Source organism: Myotis davidii, unplaced genomic scaffold (genome assembly GCF_000327345.1).
Source record: "Myotis davidii unplaced genomic scaffold, ASM32734v1 scaffold496, whole genome shotgun sequence".
Classification (NCBI taxonomy): Eukaryota; Metazoa; Chordata; class Mammalia; order Chiroptera; family Vespertilionidae; genus Myotis; species Myotis davidii.
In genome coordinates, this window is record NW_006289398.1 from 2,330,814 (window position 1) to 2,354,927 (window position 24,114).

The 24,114-nt window shown below is 39.4% G+C and overlaps 1 protein-coding gene across 5 annotated transcripts in view; it reads left to right on the forward strand.

Annotated features, from left to right (window-relative positions):
• Positions 1-4,875: 4,875 nt before the first annotated feature.
• Positions 4,876-24,114, forward strand: part of NADK2 (NAD kinase 2, mitochondrial) — a 28,918-nt gene continuing 9,679 nt past the window's right edge. For 2 of the 5 annotated variants that reach the window (XR_435571.2, XM_015562641.1), the window contains exons 1-9: positions 5,041-5,113; positions 5,647-5,735; positions 6,590-6,678; positions 7,508-7,589; positions 12,099-12,182; positions 12,963-13,099; positions 16,586-16,664; positions 19,389-19,454; positions 20,689-20,784. Coding sequence is in view for 4 of the 5 variants with exons in the window: in XM_015562641.1 (XP_015418127.1) it covers positions 5,111-5,113; positions 5,647-5,735; positions 6,590-6,678; positions 7,508-7,589; positions 12,099-12,182; positions 12,963-13,099; positions 16,586-16,664; positions 19,389-19,454; positions 20,689-20,784 (725 nt within the window). In the remaining variant the exon portion in view is untranslated. Of the gene's footprint in view, positions 4,896-5,040; positions 5,114-5,646; positions 5,736-6,589; positions 6,679-7,507; positions 7,590-12,098; positions 12,183-12,962; positions 13,100-16,585; positions 16,665-19,388; positions 19,455-20,688; positions 20,785-24,114 lie in introns of those variants that run through there. The other 3 variants (XM_006761756.2, XM_015562642.1, XM_015562643.1) reach the window with 3 other exon arrangements.

The window sequence follows — 24,114 nt, forward strand, 5'->3', positions numbered from 1 at the left end:
CGTCCCCTGGAAGCCTGGGGTGGGGGCCGGGGGCTCCGCAGTGGAGGGCTTTGGGGCTCATTTGGACGCTCCCCCCTTCACTGGGAGTAGAGCAGCAGCCCCCGAGGAGGTCTGGCTAGGGGCTGGCGTCCGGGCGCTCTGCAGAGAGCTCCCCAGCCTTCCCCCGCCCCCCGAGAAAGCGGGGTCCGGTCCGCTGCGAGGGGCAGGCGCCGCGGACACACCCCCTGGGACTCGACGGGGCCGTCCGGGCGCTCCCGGCCCGTCTGGGGGAGCCTTTTCCTCGCGACGGCGGGGCGGTCCGGCCCGGTTCCGGCCGTTTGTTTTGAAAGCACACGTGGCTGTGGTGCTGGGAAGAGCACGGGAGGAAACCTGACTTTGAATATGTTACTGAGAGGAAAGGTCGAGGCAGAGGGCGGGCCGACCCGGCAGTTCTGTGCGGAAGAGCCCGGTCCATAACACGGCGGAGCCTCCACCCCGGGCGGTGCTGGGTGCAGGTGTTTATTCATATTCGTGCGGGGCATGTGGGTCCGCCCGAGGAAGCGGCCTGAAGACTCGCACTCCCCTTGGCAACTCGTGCTCCCATCCGCCCGTTTTAGGGACAGGGGAGTGAGGGTGCCCCCGGGAGCAGTTGGTCTGCAGAAATCTCCTTTGCAGATCTCTTAACCGTCCACACTGCAAGGAGGGGCTTTGGGAATTGATCGCCTATGACCCTCATCTTGTAGAATTCTGTGCGCGGGCAGGCAGCCCGTTCTGAACGCCTGGCTTGACATCTCAGCAAATCTTTTGGTGATGTTTTGTGGGAGGTGTCCAGGTAAAATTGTGAATTCTCTTTGCTTAAGCACTGAATCTGTGTTCAGCATTAAAGTTCTTGACGCTTCGATGAGCTCGTTGAAGAGGGGCCCTGCGTTCATGGGTCGGAGGAGTGCCGGGCGCAGATTTGGTTTCTCTCCTCTCCTAAGTGGTCGAATAGAAAACAGTTGCAATGAACAGAAAACAGTAGCAATGGATAGAAACAGTTGCCTCCGTTAAAAGAGGCAGTCAGCAAGCCGGTGGAGCGGGAGGTTGGAGCAAAGTTTGTGCTGGGGTGTGAAATGGGGGGAGGCAGGGAACAGGATCAGAAGCAGGTGTTTCTGTTTCGGGAGAAGGCTATGTCCCTTGGGCGGCACTCCCGATTTCACGAGATCTACTTTTTAGAAATGTGAAATGCCATGCACCCATAAGCACTAGTATGCTCTTCATACAGCTTTATGGAAACCTCCCACAGCCATTTAAAAGAGTGCACTCCATTGGGATGCTCAGAGTGCGGGGTTTGTGAGGGTTAGGAGGTTGGAGTCATTAGGCCCAGGGAGTGTGGTTAACTTGCTTCGTCTGAGCCTTTTTAACTTCTCTGGGACCCATCGGTGGGAACAGTACTCTCTGTGTAGTGCTGGCAGTTTTCAGCATGTGAGATACCAGGGTTGGACTATAGCCTCCAAGACCCCAGACAGACTGGCATGTTGAAACGGGTTAGCTTTTTCAAGGCCTCAAGAAAATGGGTGGCATCCGAATTAGATTAATTATTGGACCTCTGAACTGGATTGCCACTCATCAAAACTTTTTAAACGTAGGCAAATCAGTAAAAGCGAACCGCCTAGTGTCCCCGCACAGTATCTGAAGAGAAATCTCTGCTAGGTAAATATTTGTCGATCCCTGGGTAATGCTGTTTGGGATAAGAAAACTTTGAAGTAAAACTTGTGGACTATAGAACACAGTTTTGAAATAGTTGTTTTTATTTCAGTGGAGTGTTATTGGGTTAGTTTTCTCATTTCTACTAAGGCCAGAGATCAGGAATAGGCCGAAGAATACTAGTCGGGGTGAAGTTGTTCGACAGTGGGATTCTGGATTAGGAATGGAAAAATGATTAATATTTTTTGCTGTTTTGTTGGGGGTAAAAGATACTGAGGTAGACAAATCATGTGAATTGGGTATAAAGGAGAGTAGCCACGTGCTTAGGTGTGTGTTGGGCACCATGGTTCCTGTCTGTAGTGTCATGGTAACCTGGAGTTTGTATCAGAGGCTTCTCTCTTTATGGTGGTGGTTGTGTTGCAAATAGATCTGTTAGGCTGCTTAGGTTACCTGTAAGAATGCAAAGGGAAGATGAGGGTGGAATACCGGTACAAGTTTATATCCTGAAGCCTCATGGTTTTCTAACTTTGTAGAAACATAAGCAACTAGAGGAAATACTTTTTAGTCAATAAAGCATGTACAAAATAGGTTTACATCCTTCAAATGTCATCGGTTACTCTTTCATATTGGTTACATTGCTTAATTTTTAAGTCTTGCTTTTCCTGTCCCCTAACTTGGCGATTCTCAACCTGTGGGTTGCGACCATTGGAAAACACGTATAGTATATCAGATATTTACATTACGATTCATAACAGTAGCAAAATTACAGTTATGAAGTAGCAACGAAAATAATTTTGTGGTTGGGGGTCACTACAACATGAGGAACTGTATTAAAGGGTCATGGCATTAGGAAGGTTGAGAACCACTGCCCTAATTGATGAATGACACTGATGAATGACTTCCTGTGAGTTGAGGATTTCTAGTCAAGGATTTTCTCTCTACTGGCTCATGACCTTGCAAGGTTTAATTAAGCTATTATTACAATTTATATCATGAGATGTAACATGTTGGCAAATGTGGAACTTTTATTTTTTTTTTTTATTTATTTTTAATATATTTTTTATTGATTTTTTTACAGAGAGAAAGGGAGAGAGATAGAGAGTTAGAAACATCGATGAGAGAGAAACATCGATCAGCTGCCTCCTGCATATCTCCCACTGGGGATGTGCCCGCAACCCAGGTACATGCCCTTGAGCGGAATCGAACCTGGGACCTTTCAGTCCGCAGGCCGACGCTCTATCCACTGAGCCAAACCGGCTTCGGCCAAATGTGGAACTTTTAGTAACAGAACCCAAGTCTCACAAATTAGACCTTTAGATGAATCAAAGCTGATTGGAAAAGTTTTTGACATCATAAACATGTCTTACTGGCCAAAAAAGAAGGTGTTATTGAAAAATATTTTGATCTATACCAAATAAGAAATTAGCAGTTTCCGCTCTCCTCTCCCCCAACTGCAGGTGTTAACAGTCTCAGATGCAACCCCTTTTAATGGTTCTCATTTATAATATTAAGATATATTTTTAAAATGGGATAGAATAATTGCATTTAGCAGCCCCTCTATTATAGGATTAAACTGTCCCTAGATACTGCCTTGTTAATAGCTTTGGGACATGTAGTGCCTTGGATTTTGTTTGTCTTACTCTTCTGAGAACAATGGTGTAGCTTGGGTTGTAATTCTTGGGCACGTAATACTTTTGTCACGTGGTGTGCAATGAGTACAGTGTATGCAGTATGTGTATTTGTCAAATTAAAGAATGTGATCTGGAGTACTGCCCAAACCTCCTAACGGAAACCTCACTCCTCTCAATCTTCCAGACACAGGCACCAGGGTGGTCTATCTAACGTGAACATCTGGCCACTTCATGCTCTGCTTAGAACTCCTCCAAAGCTCCCCATTACCTGTGGAGTCAGCTAGGGGCTTTGTTAAAAAGAAGATGCCTGGACCTCAGTCTCCCCACCCCTCCAGGATTTTGATTGACTTGGTGGAGACCTCCCAGACTCTGCCTTTCTGAACCACACCCTTAAAGCTACTGACTCAGCATTTTAAAAACACGCTCTCGCCCTAGCCAGTTTGACTCAGTGGATAGAGCGTTGGCCTGTGGACTGAAAGGTACCAGGTTAGATTCCGGCGAAGGGCACATGCCGGGATTGCAGGCTTGATCCCCAGTAGGGGCCATGCAGAAGGCAGCCAATCAATGATTCTCTTTCATCATTGATGTTTCTCTCTCTTCCTCCCTCTCCTTTCCTCTCTTAAATCAATAAAGAAATATATTTTAAAAAACCCCAAAAAACATGCTCTCCAGGTTTCCAAGTGATCCTGGGATCACACTTTGAGAAACTGCTATGGATGAGCCTTCGTTATCTGTAGTGCCCAACAAGTCCCTTCACGAAGTGGCTCCTGTCTGCCTGTTGAACTTCATTTCTGATTAATCCTTGTCTTATGTGTGCTTCCAGAAATAATCTATACACACAAATCAACACAGTGAAACATTCTTTTTCTTTGTCTCGTCTCTTTGCTCAGTGATAACACGTTTAAGCTAGTCTGCACCTGTTCTTTTCATTGAAGAGAGAGAGAGAGATGTGAGTGATAAACTTTGATTGGCTGCCTCTCCTAGATACCCCTATCCAGGGATCAAACCCGCAATCTAGCTGTGTGCCCTGACCTGGAATCGAACCCACAACCTTTTGGGGTGACACTCCAACCAGCTGAGTCACTCAGCCAAGGCTATTTTAAAACTCTTAACTCAGTACTTTAACAAAAGATTGGGAAGTTAGGTATTAAAATATAATTAATACAAATCATCCTGGAGTAATAAGATTATATTGAATTAAGATTTTTTTATATATGCATCTTCCATGTTGTATCATTTTGTAACCTTTTAAAAAAGCAAAAAACATTAAAAGTCTATCTACATTGGTTTTATTTTATAATCTGTAAGTAATGATTTAAAACAAAAATAAATTTAAAATTGCATTTTAGACAGGTACTTAAAACTGATTTTGTATCATAAAGAGGCAAGATATAAGGGAATTTGGATAAGAAAAGAAAATAATAATGCTTTTTTTGTTGTTAATCCTCACCTCAGGATATGTTTCTTCACTGATTTTTATTTTTAGAGAGAGTGGAAGGGAGGGAGAGAGATAGAGAAACATCGATGTGAGAGAGACACATCCATTGGCTGCCTCCCACATGTGCCCCGACCTGGCCCGGGAGGGAGCTTGTAACCCAGGTATGTGCCTTTGACTGGAATCGAACCTGCGACCCTTCAGTTCTTGGACCGACACTCCAAAAACTGAGTGTAACTGGCTATGACTAACAGGCTTTTAATTCTAGCGGATAAATTTCCTTCCTGATTAAATGGACGTTTATTGAGGATATTTCTAAACTTCTAACATTTTACTTAATGGATTATTTAGAAGACAGGCTTTAAAAGGACAGTATTAAATGGTTAGATAGTAGCATTATAAAATGTCACTCCAGTGGACTGGGAGAGAGAGTTCTTGAAAGATACATGTCTTTATATCTAAAAGTTATCTGTTCTGAGAGCTAACCAGCCTTTGTTTAGATTAAGGTAAATACCAGAGTTCATAAATCTAAATACAAGCGAGCTGCAAATCCAAATGGAAGAAAGTCAACTGCCTGATAAAATATTAGTTCATCCTTGATCTTCAATTAGCCATATGCAATATATTATAAACCCATTTAAAAAATAAAACACTCAAACTGTAAAACAGGCAAATGATGAGATCCAATTGACTAGATGATTCAGGAAACTTAATGATGTATATGGTATTAAAATAAAATTGTGATTTTTCTGAAATCAGAATTCCTAGTTCAGTTTAGACTTAAGCTTCACAGGTAGTCATTAAAATGTGCCTTCAAATAAAAACTGCATTTTGTTTTCTATAGGGCTTTTTAAAGAAATGTAATATGTACTTTATATCATGTAATAAGACAACACTTGTTTTATTTTTATGTAGCTTGCATTGAAAGGCTCTAGCTACAGTGGACTGCTTGAACGACATCATATTCACACCAAAAATGTAGAGCATATTCTAGATAGTTTACGGTAAGTCTGTGATTGGATTTTGGGTGGGCTTTTGTATTCAGGAATTCCAGTTTTCTCTACCTAGCAGCTAATCATTAGATTTTAAAATAAAGATGTCCATTATAAAATCACTTTCAGAAAATTATATTGTGGTTAATGGACCTGATATTGTAGTATTTCTAAGGAAATTTTTATTATACTCTGAAAATTTCCCAGTTGTTCTGTTATTATTTGGTCTGCCCAAGAATTGCCTTTTCTACAAAGGGTTAACTTGTACACAGCAGGCTTCAACAGTATGTGTAATGTTTTTTTGTTTGTTTGTCCCCCCCTCCCCCCGTTATTCTTTTTTTTTATGTATGTGTAATGTTTTGTTTCTTTAAAATACTCGATTGGTTATTTGGGTATTCATTGTAATCTTTGAATGCCTAAGAATCATCATTATAGAAACCTGTTAATTTGGGGTAAATCTAGTTAGTTGATGTGTATACAGGGGAATCAGTGTAAGAACATGCAAATTAGAAAGTAGTCACTATTTCAGGGTCTGGCACTCAAATGAATACATATTGGATTTAAAATAATGGCTATTCAGTTTTATAATTTAAAAATTGTCTTTCATTTGTCAGTAGCTATAAAAGATGTTTTTAAAGAGATTGGGATAGTCATTAACTTTCAGTTTATTCATATGCTTCATGACTTACAGTTAATTAGCTGTTGCAATTAAAAGAAAATGAAGCTAACCCTACAAAGCTAATCATAAATTTGTTTATAAAACAAAATAGTTTATTTTACATCTTCATTGTAATAATCTGCCCCAGAAAACATCCTTGTGATGCTATTAGTGGAGCTTTTATATAACCTTTCCTTTTTTACCTTAGGAACGAGGGAATTGAGGTCCGTCTAGTAAAGAGGAGAGAATATGATGAAGAAACTGTTCGATGGGCAGATGCCGTCATAGCTGCAGGAGGTAATAGCTTTACAGATAAAGATGGGGGATGCGAAGATGCTCCTTAGGACGCCTGCTTCCCAGTAGCGGTGCTTGAAGCCTGCCATAAGATAAGGTGGTGGGTTTTTAGGATCTGTTTACATAGCATGTCCCTTTTTTAGTGAATGATGTTACTTTGAGGTTCCATGCATATATTTCTGTGTCTATTCAAGGTGTGTATTTAACTTCAAGTATGATTCAGAGGATTAGTGGTTAGTTATGCCAATCTTGAAAAAAAATTAAAGTTGTTTAAGAGTTTAATTAGATTAGATAAATTCCATCCCTCTCTGGCCCCAATATACATACACTTTTCCCCACCCCCCCGAGCTTAATTATTAAGTTAGTGAACATTCTTTCTAAAGTTTAAGTTGACAGCATTTCTTGGAGAGAAAATTCTGAAATTGGACACTTGGTTGGACATATTCTCATTAAAATAATTTGTGAACTTGGACTGATGTTATGAGAGAAAGAAAGAGAATCAGCTAATAGAAGTGATAAGATTAGAACAGGGTTCCCAGTTAGGGAGTCATCTAGTGGGTGAAGGCCAGGGCTACTGCTAGCCGTCCTTACAATGACAGGACAGCTCCCCACCACAAAGAATTACCTGGGTTAAGACGTCAATCCTGCCACTGTTGAGAAATCCTAAGTGAGAGAGGAGAGAGTATGCAAAGGGACGATGGGTAGAGAGGAGGAGGAATGGACTGACAGTCAGCAGGATGGGATGGCGGCGGTGATTGTTGAAAGTACTGGAGTTCGAATGACGTTAGAAACCAGTTTTATAACAAGTCTGGGTCTGTCTTCTGGCCTGTAGGTGATGGCACAATGCTTCTGGCAGCAAGTAAAGTGTTGGACAGACTTAAGCCAGTGATTGGAGTGAACACGGATCCAGAACGGTAAAGAAAAACATGGTGTTTGGCTCTTTTTTTTTTTAGTGTAATACACAAGAACACTGATGCTTTCTTTGTATAGTATCTGTGTGTGATAAATCTTAACATTTGGAAGCTCCTCGTAATTGTCTGTACCTGGTCATATTGCTGGGTGTGCCGCTGCAAGGAGTGATGAGTTAATGTTCCATCTTCTGTCCTTTCTAATGGTTCTGAGCGACAATCCTGGTTATGCGTCCACTGATTTTTCTGCTGACTTCATTGACTTGGTGAAGAGACCAAATCCTGTTATAATTTTTTTCCTTCTTTCCTCAGCTTCGCTGACATTCACCCTCATTCTGTTCCAGCTGCCCATGGCCGTGATCATACCTGAGCTTTATGATCATCTAGAATTTTCCCATCTCAAGTCTGCCTTTGACTTTTACCAAGTTGATCCTCTCTATTTCCGTCATTTAATTCTCCCTTATTCACTTTCTTGACAAATTTCTTAATTATTTTGTATTGTTATCTTTCTACTTGAATCCTAGATCAGTTTGTTATCCTCTCTATTCCTGTATCACCACTGTTGAGACCATCCGGAGAAAAAATCATAGACACTTGGCCTTGGTGGCCCAAATTTACTTTCCATTTGTAGTTTCTAGCACCTAGAACTGTACTCTCAGTTGTCTGATTAACTTCCTATTTGGCCCAAGTCCTCTCTCTTCCCCGTTCCCTGTGGCAGCTCCTTCAAGAATGGCTCTTCAACTTCATGTCCTCCCTGCTCTCCTTCAGCACACCCTGCTCCTCTCTCACAAAGGAAATGGCAGTCACTGGATTAGAACTTCAGCTTTTCTCATGCTTAAAGAAAATCTTGTTCTGTTCCCTTTTTTCCTCTCTCCCTTCACACATGATTTCCTTTTAGGCTAAACACTTAAGACTCCCATCTTTCAAGACATTTTAATCAATTCTTTACCCTGTGTCACGCTCTTGGTTATTTCCCTTTCCTCTCCTCTATCCCAAAGCTGGGTATCTCCGCTTTCTTACTTCACAGCTATTTTCTAAACCTTGGCAGTCTTCTCCGGATTCACCCCCAACCAGTTCATTGGTGTTGCTTTTGCCTCATAAAGTGATGATACCCTGGTTACCAAACCACTGGACACTCAGCTCTTGTTTTACTTGATTTCTGGGAAGTTTTGGTGCTGACCGCCCCCTTGTTGCATCTGTGCGTCTTTGGCATTATGATGCCCCTTTCTATCTCTAGGGCTACTTTTTTTCACCATCTCTTGATGGATCTTATTTTTTGGTCGCTGCTTATATACTGGTGTTTTCACATATTATCCTCTGGGCTATACTGTCTCTAGAATAACGGATTAATATCTATGATTTTAACTTAGATCCTGGTGACTCAAAAATTCTTATATCCAACATTGACTGTTTCCATTCTTACTCTTACTTATATTTCTCCTCCCCACTGCAGCCAGAGTCATCATTTTGTGAAAGTTTGATGCTATTTTGTGACTTCTCTGCTCAGAATCTTATGGTGATTGCCATTAACTCAGAATAAAATCTAATTATTTACTATACTGGGGTGACCAACTCATCCTGTTTCGTCAGGGACTGTTTGTAAAGGCTGTTCTTAAGTGCACATGTAATGTCTGAGCATCTTCTAACACTATGGGTGGAGGCTCACATGTGGAGGCCTTTTGCTAGTGAGGAGCTCTTTTGGTATTTGAGGTAGCAGGACCTGAGAGAAGAAGTAGTTTTCCACAAGGCTGTGTTCTTTTCATGCCGTTGTGTGCTTTTGCCGCAAGTGCCCTTATACCTCTTTGTCAGTGGAGTAGTTCTTGTTCATTCCACACTGGTGCCTCTCCTGGGCTCTGACTGCAAGTCCCTGGACAGGCAGTATTGTCTCTTTATTATTTCTGCTTGATTCTTTCTTCCATTTGACTGATTTTCCTGAGTTCAGGACTTTGTGCTTTACTTTCTCTATCACTATTATAGTATTACTAGAGGCCCAGTGCACAAAATTCATGCGCGGGTAGGATCCCTAGGCCTGGCCTGTGATCAGGGCCAATCTTCCCTGGCTGCTGGCAGCCAGCCCTGCCCTCCACCACTGGTCTCCCTCTGTGTGTGGGGTGACCAGTGGGGCAATTGGGGCCCCGGCGCTGCACCCGTCTGCTGCCACCCACCCCCGTTCCCCATCAGGCGATTGGAGCCTGCCAGCTGGCGGGGAGGGACCGAGAGGTTGGCTGGCAGGCCCTGATCCTGTGTGCACATCATAGCTGACCGGTCGTTCCGCTGTCTGGTCAATTTGCATGTTACGCTTTTATATATGTAGATATATAGTCAGTAGGCAACAAGCATTGAAATGAATGATTAATTAAATGATCTCAGGGAGCAGGGCTAGGACCCCATCCTAGTTGAGTTAATATTCCCTGAGCATAAGGAACTGAGATCATTGGTTCTGTGATTATTTTTTTATTAACTTTATTGTTGATGTGTATGTATTTTAGAACTTTTAATGAACTATTTTTATATCTATAAGTAAGAGATTCTAGGTATTTTATACAGTTTATTAAAATATATTTAAAAAGATGACTTAATGTTCATAATCTTATGAGGATTTTGAAACTATAAGTAGATGGTGTTGCCTCTAATTTTTACCTAGAATAGTAGGTTTTAGAAGTCCGTTGTTTCTCTCCTTTTCTTCAGACAGAAGTGGATTAAGCCTGTGGGCTTGTTCAGTAATTCAGGTTGCCTGACTTCTTTTTTTAAAGCACTGTGGTCCCTCACAACCTTAAGTAAGCCCAGAAGTTATTGTTCAACTTAAGTTTCTTTTTCTCTGTATTAGGTATCAAATGCTGCATAACAAATCTCCCCAAAACTTAGAGGTGTAAAACAACAATCATCACTGATTATCTCTCAGGGTTTCTGTGTCTCAGGAATTCAGGACAGCTCAGTTGGATGGGTTTGGCTTGGGATCTGAGGAATTTATAGTCAGATGCGCTTGGACTTCAGGCCATCTGAAGCCTTGCCTTGGGCTGTAGGATCTCCTAAGATGGCTCACTTACATGGGCTCATCTAAATGAAATGCGTAATTTCTGTTCGTGTCTTTTGTATTCTGAACCCATTCTACTGAGACATTTCAGTGCTTAATAATTAGATGTGACAGAGGGCAGGTGGTAGCCAGCCTCCGAGTTAGCAGCTTCCTAGTGTTTACACCTTTATGTGGTTCCCTACCCCCTTCTAAATGCAATGAGGCCTGGCCTCTGACCAGTAGAATATGGTATGCCTGTGTGTGGCTTCCAAGGCTAGGCTGTCACTGGTATTGCGGCTTCTATTGAAGCTTCTTGGACCACTCTTTCTGGGGTAAGTCAGCCACCATGGTGTGAGATACCTAAGCCCCCTGGAGAGGCTCCCTGGAGAGGAATCAGGCCTCTTGCCAACAGCTGGCACCAGTTTGCCCGCCATGTGAGGGAGCCACATTGAAAGAGAATCCTCCAGGCTCAGTCAAGCCTTCCGACGCTTAGCCGCTAGCTGAGAACCTGACTAACCTCATGAGGGATCGCCTCTCCTGCGTGTTTTAGACCTGCGGTTGACCTCAGCAGATATTTCCCATCAAATGACTGTTAATGCCTTTTATATACTTAGCACTGTGTAAAGTATTGCAGTGAACATAACGTTTTTAACCTCAGTGTTGACCTCTCAGATAAAGAAATTGACTAGTCAAAACTTCATGAAAACCTTGTTTTCTGCGCTTCACACTTACACGTTAACTTACAGTATTACCAAGAGTTTGTTTTGCCAAGTCTACTCTCAACCTTTCCGTCAAGATTGAAGCCATCTTTCTTTCAAGACTGATAATCACTGCGCTTCCCGGACACCTTTCATCACATTAGGTGCTATATTCTCTCATCTTTCTGTAGCAGCTTATTGGCAATCTTAACACCTCGCAGTTTGCAGTAAAAACATTCTGTCTTCTACATCAGGCTGTTTACTCCTTGAAGAAGTTCATCCTGATACGGTTTTTTGAGAAAATGAAACAGTACGTTGGATTAAACTGAGTTTTAGTGTCTTGGAATATTTTAAATGATGTTTAATTTAAAAGGGATTTATAGTTCAAAACACTTTCACATCAATACTTTGAATCCTCAGAATAACCTTTGTAGATTGGTGGGTTTGTAGCATAGAGATGAAGAAGCTGGTGACTTGCCCAAAATTAATAGTTAGATAATTTCAGGGTAAGATGCAAACACCACTGTACCATCAGACAGTTTTGCAAGGTGGTCAGTCTGTGGCAAATATGCTGTTATTTTCAGTTTCACTGTAATGTGGAAATTAAGTAGTATTGTGTATTGTGGTAGTAAAGCTGGATTTAAACTATGTCTATTCTTTTTTGTTTTTGTTGAAAATAGACAATTTTGTGGCAAAAACAAATTAAGTATAGAGTTGAAATTTAAAAAAATTCATATCTGATTTTTGAATTAAGCTCTTTTTCTTCTTCCTTTTATACCACCCCCAACTCCTTTTCAAATGAAGGTCTGAGGGTCATTTGTGTCTTCCTGTTCGCTATACACATTCCTTCCCAGAAGCCTTACAGAAGTTCTATCGTGGTGAGTTCAGGTAGGAATTTCTTTCTGTTGTTATATAAATATCTTAATAAAGGTGTATCATTAAAATACTGTTAAACGGAATTAGATACTATTTGATTAGTCCACAGTTATAACAGTAGCCATAGAATGTAATATACTAGCTGAGTCACAAACACATCTAACTTACCTTATTCTAGTCCAATCAGAACTATATAGAGAATCCCTGACACATGCCACTTGGCCTGTATGTAATTGTAAATAGAGGGTTTTTTTCCTTCAGTGAGATATACGCCATTTCTCTACTTTCTTAGCCTTGTTACATGGTCTTAGAAAGATAGTAAAAACTGTCAGTTAAAACTGAGTGTTCAAACCTCCTGAGATTTTATGTTTTTTATCCTCCTCTTCTCCCACCCAGAATGACTGAGAGTTCCTCCCTTGCTGAGATTCTTGGTTATCCCTGTCTTACAGATTAGTGTTTTTTAAGCAATGGAGATGTTTTTTTTCCATATTTCTTTCACTGAATTTGTTCAATGGTCAGACTACCTTGATAAAGAATTTGACTTTAATTCAAGTTATTTGGGACATTTTGTACACATAGATTAGATATTTCCATTATGATCGAACAAAGAAATAAACTTCTAAATCTGTCTTTTAGCAGGAACCTGTGAATTTTAGGTGTTTCTAGTATAATTTGTTCCTGGAACAAGTAGGTTTTTTAAATGAATTTTTAATTTGGTGCAATTACAATGTCTAATTCTTAGTTTAATTTATTCTGTCTTAACATAACTTGCTTTTCATTCACTCTTCCCAGGTGGTTATGGAGGCAGCGTATCAGGTTATACCTTGAAGGGACTGGCATCAACCCCGTTCCTGTGGACCTTCACGAACAGCAGCTGAGTTTGAATCAACACAGTAGAGCCTTCAATGTCGACAGAGTTCATGATGACAGTAGGTGGATTGGGGGTTATATGTGTTTGGGTCAGTATTTAACTTACAGTTTTTTGATGTCTAATTTCTAAAAGAAATACTATATAATTAACTTACTTCAGTACTTACGAAAGTACTGACAATACTTACGAAAGTACAGTGAACTATGTCAGGTGTAAAACTTACTATGATTAGACACTGAAGTAAGAAATATAGCATATTTCTAAGAGAAATGTTTTCTAGGATGGGTTTGAAAATGTCCAAGGGGGTAGATGATATTTAAGGAAAGATTCTTGGCCTTAATCTTTGAAAGGTCAAAAAGGAAACATAAAGAGGTAGATCTAAAACAAGCTAATCTGTGGAAGATTTCATAATAATTATATATTCATATAGTTACATTTAAACATATTTACTATAGTTATAGTTACTGATTAAAACATTTATGTTGGGAAATTTTGCATTCTAGCCTTCAGATTTGTTTCAAATATTTGTGTAAGCTGTTAAGTGAATTTTAGCATAGGGTGATATGCAGCTTTTTGTTATAAGTAGTTAAGGTGAATTCTCATTTTTGAGCCTATTTGTGGGTTACTGGTACATTTTCCTGCTTTTCTCCTAGCTCTAAGACTATCGTGGTGCACGACCAGGAAAAGCTACCTTTACATATCTGCTTTCTGTGTCTGTTTCTGTCTTGTGGTACCTAATGTTTATCCACCCCCACTCTGTGAGTTTTCATGGTGGTTATAGCTTTAGAGCTTAGCATGTTCCTAACTTGTGTGTGTGTTCATGTCATGTTTTAAAGATGTTCCTTCTCTCCCCAAACAAAAAAAAATCATTTTATTTTAGAAATCTTTTAAGTAATTGCATGCAGATAAATTCCCATTACTGATTTTGAAAGGCTGCAGCAACTGTTCACTAAGATTTAAAAATCTTAGCTAGAAATTTTACTTTGTCCCACACCAGAAGTTATTGCTCCCACCAGAAGATGGTTAGGTTTGGCTCTTTTCACCCAGTCTTATAGGAAAGAAGTAGATTGGTATTCAGAGGTTCATTGCTCAAATTCCTATGTCAGGTTCACTGTTTTTAGCTCATAATTTAAGTTAATGTATTATATAGAGAAGCAATATTACATATAAATTGAGTAGTACCCAGGGCATTCATATAAAACGTAGGCATCAGTCTTTGAATTAAAAGGACCCACAAACCACTTGAATAATTACGTTTAAAGGCCCCACAAGGTATGCCAGATTGCAGGGATAAAACAAAACTCTTGCAGGTTTCCAGAGCAGGAGTGAGAATGGTGGTGGTGGTGATTGTGATGGGAGTAGGTTATTACATTGTAAAGAATTTGGAATCAGAATAGTTTCAAATTTTTTATGTTAATATGGGAGATTGTGTTAGTTATTGAGGTAGTTATTAATATTGTTGATATCAATAATTATGTGATATTTATCATGTCTGGGAACTAGTTTGGAGTGTTCTATTTATGTATTTAATTTTAAATATATTTTTATTGATTTCAGAGAGGAAGGGGGAGAGAGAGAAACATCATGCCTCCTACACACCCCTTACTGGAGATCGAGCCCGCAACCCGGGCATGTGCCCTTGACCGGAATCAAACCCAGGACCTTTCAGTGTGTAGGCCGACGCTCTATCCACTGAGCCAAACCAGCTAGGACTGGAGATTTTTGATAGCTTTATTTTCTGAGACAAAATTGAGAAAGAGTTCAAGGTATAGCTCCTATTTTCTATTTAAATTCTTTTCATGTTGGCAGGAAACATTTCCTAGTAAGCTGCCACTTGGGATTTTTAAATATAGGTGTAAGTTTGTGATTATAAATATACCACCATGATGATCCCTTATTTAGCTTTCTGATTTAGAACAAAAGATTACAGAGGGGGAAAAAAATAGGTTTTTTGACTTTTCAGTTTAAAAAGGTCTGATGTAACTTTAAACAAAAATTTTCATTGTATTAGTATAATCTGCCCTTAGCTAGATTGTATTTGTGTAAAAATTAATGAAGAATTCATTCTTGTTACCTATATACCTTCACAGGAACATAGAGTTAGTTTATTCATTATTTTTTAAACATTTTTTTATCATGTAAACCTAGTAACTTTCTTATTTTCAAGGCTGCTTTTATTAATTTGGATAAGTGAATGGATGAGCTAAACAATCCCAGACTTTCAGTGGCTTAACGTAATGAAGGTTTAATTCTAGCTCCTCTCACTCAGTCCAAGGTGTGTTCAAGCAGCTTCCAAAGAGTGGCTCCTAGCATCTAGGGCAGTGGTTCTCAACCTGTGGGTCGCGACCCCTTTGGGGGTCGAATGACCCTTTCACAGGGGTCGCCTAAGACCATCGGAAAACACATATATAATTACATATTGTTTTTGTGATTAATCACTATGCTTTAATTATGTTCAATTTGTCACAATGAAATTGGGGGTCACCACAACATGAGGAACTGTATTAAAGAGTCGCGGCATTAGGAAGGTTGTGAACCACTGATCTCGGGCCTTTAAGTCTTCTATTGGATCCTGGGTAGAGGAACTTGGGGGAAAAGCGTGGAGGGGCTTAAGGGAAATTTTAGGAGCAGGCCTTTGTACTTTTTTTGCTCCTATTCCATAGGCTGTTGCTAGTCCCATGTGTATATCCAGTGTGAGTCAGCCTGAAAACATAGTCTACCAGTAGGGCAGTGTGAGAGAATTGCACAGTGTAGCAGTCCCTGTCTCTACTGTATAAAAATCCTATATTTAAAAATAGACATTTTAATTAATTTTGTAACCCATTCTTTTGGATAGAAAAGTGTTAGTTGGTATTGAGCCCATTTTTTAAGTTAAATTTATTGGGGTGACATTGGTCAATAAGATTATTTAGGTTTCAGGTGTACATTTCTAAGATACATAATCTGTATATTGCATTGTGTGCCCATCACCTAAAATCAAATCACTTTCACCACCATATATTTGACCCTAAAATAAGACAGAAAAAGTTAAGAGCCATATAATTTCACTCATGTGGGATATATAACTGAAAGCAACAAATGAATAAACAAGAAAAACAAAAACTTAAAAAAAAACAGATCTGATTTCTACCAACTGATTTGGTTTCCAATGTGAGCCAGGCATGTAATGTGCTGCTTAAATCCAAAATGCCTCTCCTTTGGAGGTATTTGGTCATTTCACCTCTGAAGTTTCCAAAGTAAAACCTAGTTAAGTGGGACAATAAGAATCTTGTGAGATGGATAAGTATATTTTAACCACTCTTGAGAAATTGTTTCAAGAAGAATTAAGGTTTATTTTTGAGAGTCAGAAAAGTTCATTGCAGCTGTAATGTAAGATGACTTTGAGGTTTATATTATGAATACTTTGAGTTACTGTATATGTTAATACTGTTAAAGTATAGATTCTATTACAACAAAATATGAATATTTTAATTTTACAAAATTTATGTCATAACATTGCTAAAATTTAAGAGCTGTCTTGGATTTGTTTCTTCATTACCTGCAGGGCCTGAGGCTTCAGGACCCCAGCTTTTGCCAGTGAGAGCACTAAACGAAGTCTTCATTGGGGAGAGCCTGTCTTCCAGGTACATTTAAACCTGTGAGCTTGAGTTTGGAATTGAACGTGTTAGTATTTTTTACATATTTATTAAATTTCTACAACCTAAGATTTGTGAATAATTAATACTGTCTAAGTAACAGAAATGAATTATTTAATGAAATATTTCTGAAACCTTCATACACGTTAATACATATTAAAGAGAAAGAAGGTTCTATGACCCAAAAAGTTTGTGAAACCCTAGGCCAGAGGTCGGCAAACTGCAGCCCCTTGAGTATGGCTCTTCCACTAAATACCACTTTCGGGCACGCACGTACAGTGCGATTGAAACTTCGTGGCCACACTCAAGGGGCCAAAGAGCCCCATGTGGCTCGTGAGCCTCAGTTTGCCGACCACTGCCCTAGGCTAAACAAAGTTTTTCAGGTTCTTGACTGCAGTATTTCCCAGAACCTTTCATCCATCATACAGGTGCATTTATATTTATCATCTATGCGTGTTTAAGAGAATGGTATACTTACTAGGCATACATCGGCAATTGATATAAAACTTTTATTAAAACGTACCTAATTGTCTTAATGATGTTCTTTAAAGCTGATTTGTTTGTTTGCTTGTTTTTATCCAGGATCCAATTAAGGATCTCGCCTTGCATGTGGCTGTCATGAACCTTTCAAATTAATTAAGAACAGGTCCTTAGCCTCACTCCTGTTTGTCATTCATGATATTAATATTTGAATGGTCTAAGCCGGTTGGTTTGCAGAATAGCCCTTATTTTAGATTTGTGTGATTTTTTTTTTTTCTCCTCTGCATGATTAGATTCAGCCTAAACGTTTTTGTCAGGAATACTACGTAAGTGATAATTGCGTCCTTCTTAGTTCAACATCATAAGGCAAGTATATTGCCAGGTTAAGATTTGTAGCCATTATTAGCAAAAAATTAAGATTAATAAAATTCTTTTTTTTTTTTAAATATATATTTTATTGATTTTTCACAGACAGGAAGGGAGAGAGATAGAGAGTTAGAAACATCGATGAGAGAGAGACATCGATCAGCTGCCTCCTGCACATCTCCTACTGGGGATGTGCCCGCAACCCAGGTACATGCCCCTGACCGGAATTGAACCTGGGACCCTTCAGTCCGCAGGCCGATGCTCTATCCACTGAGCCAAACCGGTTTCGGCAATAAAATTCTTTATTAAGAGTTTTATTATGGATGAAATCTGTTTTGTGGGTGTTGAATATAACTTAGCTTAAATTGTCAGTCGAGTTTTTTTTGCAAAACTTTGTGTTCGTTATCAGTTATAAAATGTCATTAGTTACTAGTTATGAAATGATTGCTATAATATAAAATTAATTTAGCTCTTGGTAGTACTTTAGAACATGCCTTCTCCTTTTTGTATATGTAAATTTGTCTTAATTCAAAAAGCGACCTATGTTTTAGCCAGTGATTTCCCTTAGGTAGTACTGGAAAGAACAGAGCCTGATTCAACAGGAATGACTTGAACAATTGTTCTGAGTAGTTGTAATTATTTGGATTAATGTAACTTTAAATTTATTCAACAAAAATATATTATGCATTGCTGTGTGTATTATGAGAGCCACTAGGAATATAAAGATGAATAAGATAAAGGTCATGGTATCTTAATTTTTTGGAGGGTGGTGGTAAAATGCATAACTTAAAAAATTATTAAAAGTAAAATTCTTCAAAGTAATAAAAGATATATTCTTTAAAAAACTTAATAAAGTGTAAAATATTTATTTTAACATAGTAAGACATACTGTATGTAAAGTTTTTTTCTTTTGTGTATCAAATATGAAGCAATATGGAAATGAATAATGGGTACATTTCTGCAATAAGAGGGAGAAGGAAGAAAATGTCACTAATTAGTGATATAATATGGTATTATTGCTAAAGACATAAGAGAACCACAACTTTAAATGAGATTGGAGAAAGTCTATTAAAATGAATAGATGACAAAGGTAAAAACGGTTTGTGAGTTTATGCTTTTACTCCAGGGAAGCCATTTAATGGCTTATATTATTATGTTTGTATATTTTAAAGGTTGTAACTTCTGAGAGCTTCTACTAGCGTTGCTTTATAATTTGTACTTACTAAAAATAAAATAACGCATGAAAGGAGGGAAACTGGGATAAATGGATAGACTTTGGGCATTCAGTGAAGTCCCAGTAGGAGGTTTTGGTTGAATGCTTGTACTTCCTGTGGCAGTAGTGATTTGGTTCGTTTATCTCTACATAATGTCTGACGCTGCTGCTTTTTGTGCTCTTCGATGCCTCACCTTACGTCTTTACTAAGATAAGGACAGCAGGGCTTGTCTTCGGATGCTATTGGAAGAGGTTTCCCTGTTGACGGTATTAGAGGTTACTTGGAAAGATGCTGTGATATAGACCCTCAGGCAGAAAGGAAGTGGCAACCACTTATTAGATGCCTGCGATGTGCCTGTATCACATTTAATGCTCATAGCAACCCTGCGAGAAAGGGAGTTGTATTTACCAGGGGAAAAATTGAGATAAAGATTTGGAGAGTTCATGGAACTTGTCCGAGGTCATATAACTAGTCAGCATCAGAACGAATTCCAGATCCTGTGTTAGGCTTCACTGTGCCCTGAGAACTTAAGTGCCTTGCTTGAAAAATACGAAGTGCAGCAATATTATTCCTGCCTCATTTATAATGTTCTTAAATTTAAGAACATTTTAAAAGCCCATTTTTTTCTTTTCTCCTATTTGTTCTAACCTAGAATGTCATATTCTTGGGCTGTAGCAGTGGACAGTTTAAGAAGAAGTATACCCACTCTAAAGGGACTGTGAGTTTTATTGCTGCTTTAAAAAAATAATTCCCTGAAACAAAAATTCTATGAGTTGACTAATCTTGATAAACCTGTATGAAAGAATGACACTAAATTTGCTCGTTATCTCTCACCTGACTATCACTTTTCTCCCCACTCACCTCTAATCTCTTGTTTCCATGTGATTCTGGCATAGTAGCAACCATTCCAGTGATTTGGCTGGCTTGTCTGTACATAACGAGCTCCTAATGAGACTAAAATCCCTAATTTTCTAAGAAGATATAATAAAGCAATGAAGTAGATTAAATGTGAATATTAAGTGTGCTATCTTTTACTGTTATGGAGAATGCTGAGTTCTGAGAAAAAATGAAAAGGAGTTGTATCATATAAAACCTTCACAGATCCAAAGCTTGGTCGGAGAGATTAAAAGGGTTAGAGCAAGAGTTAAATTATCCCTTGAGTGTTAGTGTTTGCAAGTATGTCTGATAATTAATTTTAAAAAGCTATATTTTATTAAGGGTTTATTTTAACTTTTTTATTTGCTGGAGAAAAATAATCCAGTGTTGATTAGTGACAACATTATCTAAGTTATAGTTTACAAAATAGACTTTTACATGTTTTAAAAGTTCTTTGAATAGTTGCAAATCACTTATACTTTCATGCAGTTAAAGAGTAGTATCACTTTTGCTAGTATCCAGAAAACCCATTTGATGAAATACTGTAAGAAATACAAACCTCTAGCTCTGCCCAGTAGTTCAGTGCTGGTTGAGAATTTTCTTTTAAACTTGTTTGCTTACTATCAACTCAAAAGGCACAATAGTATGTAACTCAACAGAAACGTAGCAGAAAATCCTGGTAACTTGAAGGATTAGAAATAGACTTACGTATATCAAGGATTAGCCACCAAGAAAGACACTCACCAGAGAATGGTTTTTCTTTTTGAATTCTGAAATGAGGCTCTGTGTGTTTTTGACTCCGTAAAAGCAGCAGCAGCAATGCCAGGTAAAAACCTTAGAAGATGCCCTGTTTGGAATGTGAAGTATTGATAGAAAGGAGCACATAGATCAGAGAGGGACGTAGACATGCAGATTTTTTTTTTTAACTTTTTCACTTAATATGAGCATTAGCATCATGATGTGTGTGCCTACTAAGTCAGGCTGGCCTACATAGATTTCATCAGTTCTGAAAAAGATGTCTTATTTACTGTGCGCCTCCAGTTCAGCAAACCCAGTTTTATATTCTTAATTCATAGGGCTTCCTACTATGAGATTTCAATTGATGATGGTCCTTGGGAAAAACAGAAGAGTTCAGGGCTCAATTTGTGCACTGGAACGGGATCAAAGGCCTGGTGAGTAACTTGGGATGCTGTTTATCGACTTTTGTGAAGTATTTTAAGTAACGTGATATACTCGTTATCTCTTATCGGCATATCTAAGGCCTCCGATACACAGCAGGCAGCCTGGTGGGGCTGTGTGGTGGCTCGGTTTCTGCTTCACTCATGGGTTGGGTCTAGAAGTCTTGCCTTGACTTCTTAGACCGCAGTGCAGCCCAGCTCTGGGCATTATTTGGCCCATCTCACTAGATTTGTAAAGAGGAAAAAGAAGATGAGCAATGTTTCTAGGTACAACATATTTCTTAAAAATGAAGAATATTTTAAATAATAGCAAAGAAATGAAAACAAAGTCCATTACAAAAACCAGGCGCTGGAGGTTTGTGCACTGAAGGTCTGATCAGAGCTAACCTGGGCTCCAGTGTCTTGTTTAGCCTGGAACCTCTTTCTGGGAAGTCTCCTCTGCTTTGTACGTCGCACACACGCGATGCTCCCAGACTTCTCCCTGTAGCAGCCTCCCCTCCTGAGGACAGACTCCTGTTCTAAAATTACCTTGTGGGTAGAGTGGTAGTAGCTTTTCAAATTCAGTGCGTTTAAAACTGGACTTACTGTCTTTGGTTTTTCTGCCTGTGTCTTTGCATTGCTTAATAGTATCACTGTTTACCCTGAGTTAATGCTCTAGAGAAAAAACATTGTTCCTCCAAACCTTGAGTGCATCTTTGAGTCTCCCACAAACCAGTCTCTAAATCTAGTCAGTGGCACTTCTGAAATCCTTAACCCCACCCCCCCAGCCCCCTTTTAATTTCTATTGCCATTTCTTTAGCCTGGGCCCCACTTTTTAGTGAGTAGTCTTTGTACCTGGCCCTTTATTCTTCAGGCTGTCATTCATCCTACCAACAGAGTGTCATTTCTAAAATGCAGATAAAATATGACTGTACCCCATCTGTGCTTTAAAACTTTCATCAACTCCTGACTATGTTCAGATTACTCAGTCTGTCGTACAAGGCCCTTTATGGCCTGAAGTTCCTGACCAGCCTGGCGCTGCTCTGCCCTAACCCTCAGCACAGGGGACACTGCAGGCTACTTGGAATTCTCAGCACAAGCCAGGTTCTCTCTGGGCTTTTGTTTTTACTCAATGCAACTTCTTTCTGCATTGAATACTTGAACGCTCTCCATTTTCCATCCACTGGCTGAAAAATCCAGTCTTCAAATGTCATTCTCTCTGTAGGAAAACTACTAGGACCTAGATTTTTTTCATGAGCACAATTAACCCCTTTTTTGTCCTCTCTAGCACTTTTTCTCATAGCACTTATCACATTACTAGTTATCTCGTAAGTGGTCGCCAACCGGTGGTCTATGAGGTCCGAAAGGTTGGCATCCACTGGTCTAGTAAGCTCATACCCAGCTAGTTTGAACAACTCAAGGCATTTAGGATGGTGTCTAGTGTTGCTTTTTTCCCTTGCTTAATTTTTTGTGTGCATATCATAGTCCCTAGCACCTATTCATGCAGATATTTTTTGAATAAAGACTACATGCGCACAAATTGTGCTTATGAAACTATGGTCTGAAGTTTGGGTCATTTAAAATGGAGTTTTAGTTCCTATTTTTCAGCATTACTTTTTAAAACCTTTTATTGCGAAAAAATTTAAATATATACAAGAATAGGAAAATAGTATAATGAATCCCCATGTCCAATCTTGTGTTTTCTCTGTTCCCCTATATATCCTTTCATCTTATAAAGATCTATTTGTTGTTGTTGTTGTAAATCCTCACCCAAGGATATTTTTCCATTGATTTTTTTTAGAGAGTGTGGAAGGGAAGGGGAGAGGCAGAGAGAGAGAAACATCAATGTGAGACACATCAACTGGTTGCCTCCTGCACATGCCTGACTGGGGTGAGGATTGAGCCTGCAACCGAGGCATGTGCCCTTCACTGGAATCGAACCCAGGACCCTCAGTACGTGGGCCAATGCTTTATCCACTGAGCCAAACCAGCTAGGGTTATAAAGACCTATTTGGAAGTAAATTTTCAGACATCATATCACTTGCTTCATAAGTAGTCAGTAACTTAACATATTTTTAAAAAATCCCAGTCTTAGTCAAATAAATGAACCTTTGGGGAAAAAATGAAAAGTATCATTTTAAAAAATTGGTTGCCTTGGCCAGTGTGGCTCAGTTGATTGGGTGTCGTCTCATGCACCAAAAGGTTGCCAGTTCAGTTCCTGGTCAGGGCACATACCTGGATTGTGGACTTGGTCCCCAGTAGGGGTATGCAGGTGTGTCTGAATCGTAGCATTATTATCTTGGTTCCCTTCCCACTGGGGGACATGATTTGCTACATACACTGGGAGATGTAATACAGAGTGGGTTCATACGTTTCTGTTAGTTCTTAAGACTGTCTCGAGTCCTCCATACATTCTGTCCTAGTAGATGTAAGGGTGAGGAGTGCTCTTAAGTGAAGAAAGTTTTGCTAGCCAATGAAGATATGAGACCCAATTTGTCTTTCAATTTGGTTGTCTTTAGTACAAGGTATGTCTGATTTCAGATGGGAACTTGGTATGGTAAAGGATATAGAAAAAAAAAGTGATCATGTGCTAGCTAACGCTTGCGTAGTCATGTAGTTTGTCCTTGTAGAATATAAACCACTTCTAAAGGTAGGATGAACTGGCTGAGATTCAGGTCCTAGCCACAGGACATTAGTCTTAATTTAATCCTAATTCAGAGGACTTAGTTTGGGTTGGTTTTAATAGGAAAGTGGTATTCCTAATAATAGGAATCTAGGAATATTACAGCAAGTCTTCTTAGCCCTTTGTTCTTCTAAGGTAAATCTTAACTATGATAAGGAGATACTACTTACTAAAATAGTTTGTCCTTTATATATATTTAATTCAATGGAACCCTACTAAACATAGGTCATTTTTATGTGACTTTTAGATTTAAAATAGAATTCTAAAACAGTATCTTCCAAAAATGTGATATTCACAGGAATGAGAATGTAACATACATATCCCTTGGATTTGGCATTTTCATTTAGTGCTGAGTTCTTGCCATGAGCCAGGTAGTGCCCTAAGTGTTTTATGTCTCATAGCAGGTGATGTGAGATAGGTATTGGGAACTTATACTAAACAATAAGACAGTCAGGACACTTAAACTATTTTACTTTATTACCAAACTAGTGCCCAGTGCACGAATTTTTGCACATTGAAAAGAAGTTAATTAGAAGGTGGCCAGTGGGGCAGGACTGGGCGAGATGGGCCAGACACTCCCTGGAGCCATCCTCCTATGGTCCCTCCCCCACTGGCCGCACCAGGGGTGCAGCGCTGCAGCTCGAAGGGCATCTGCGGAGTGG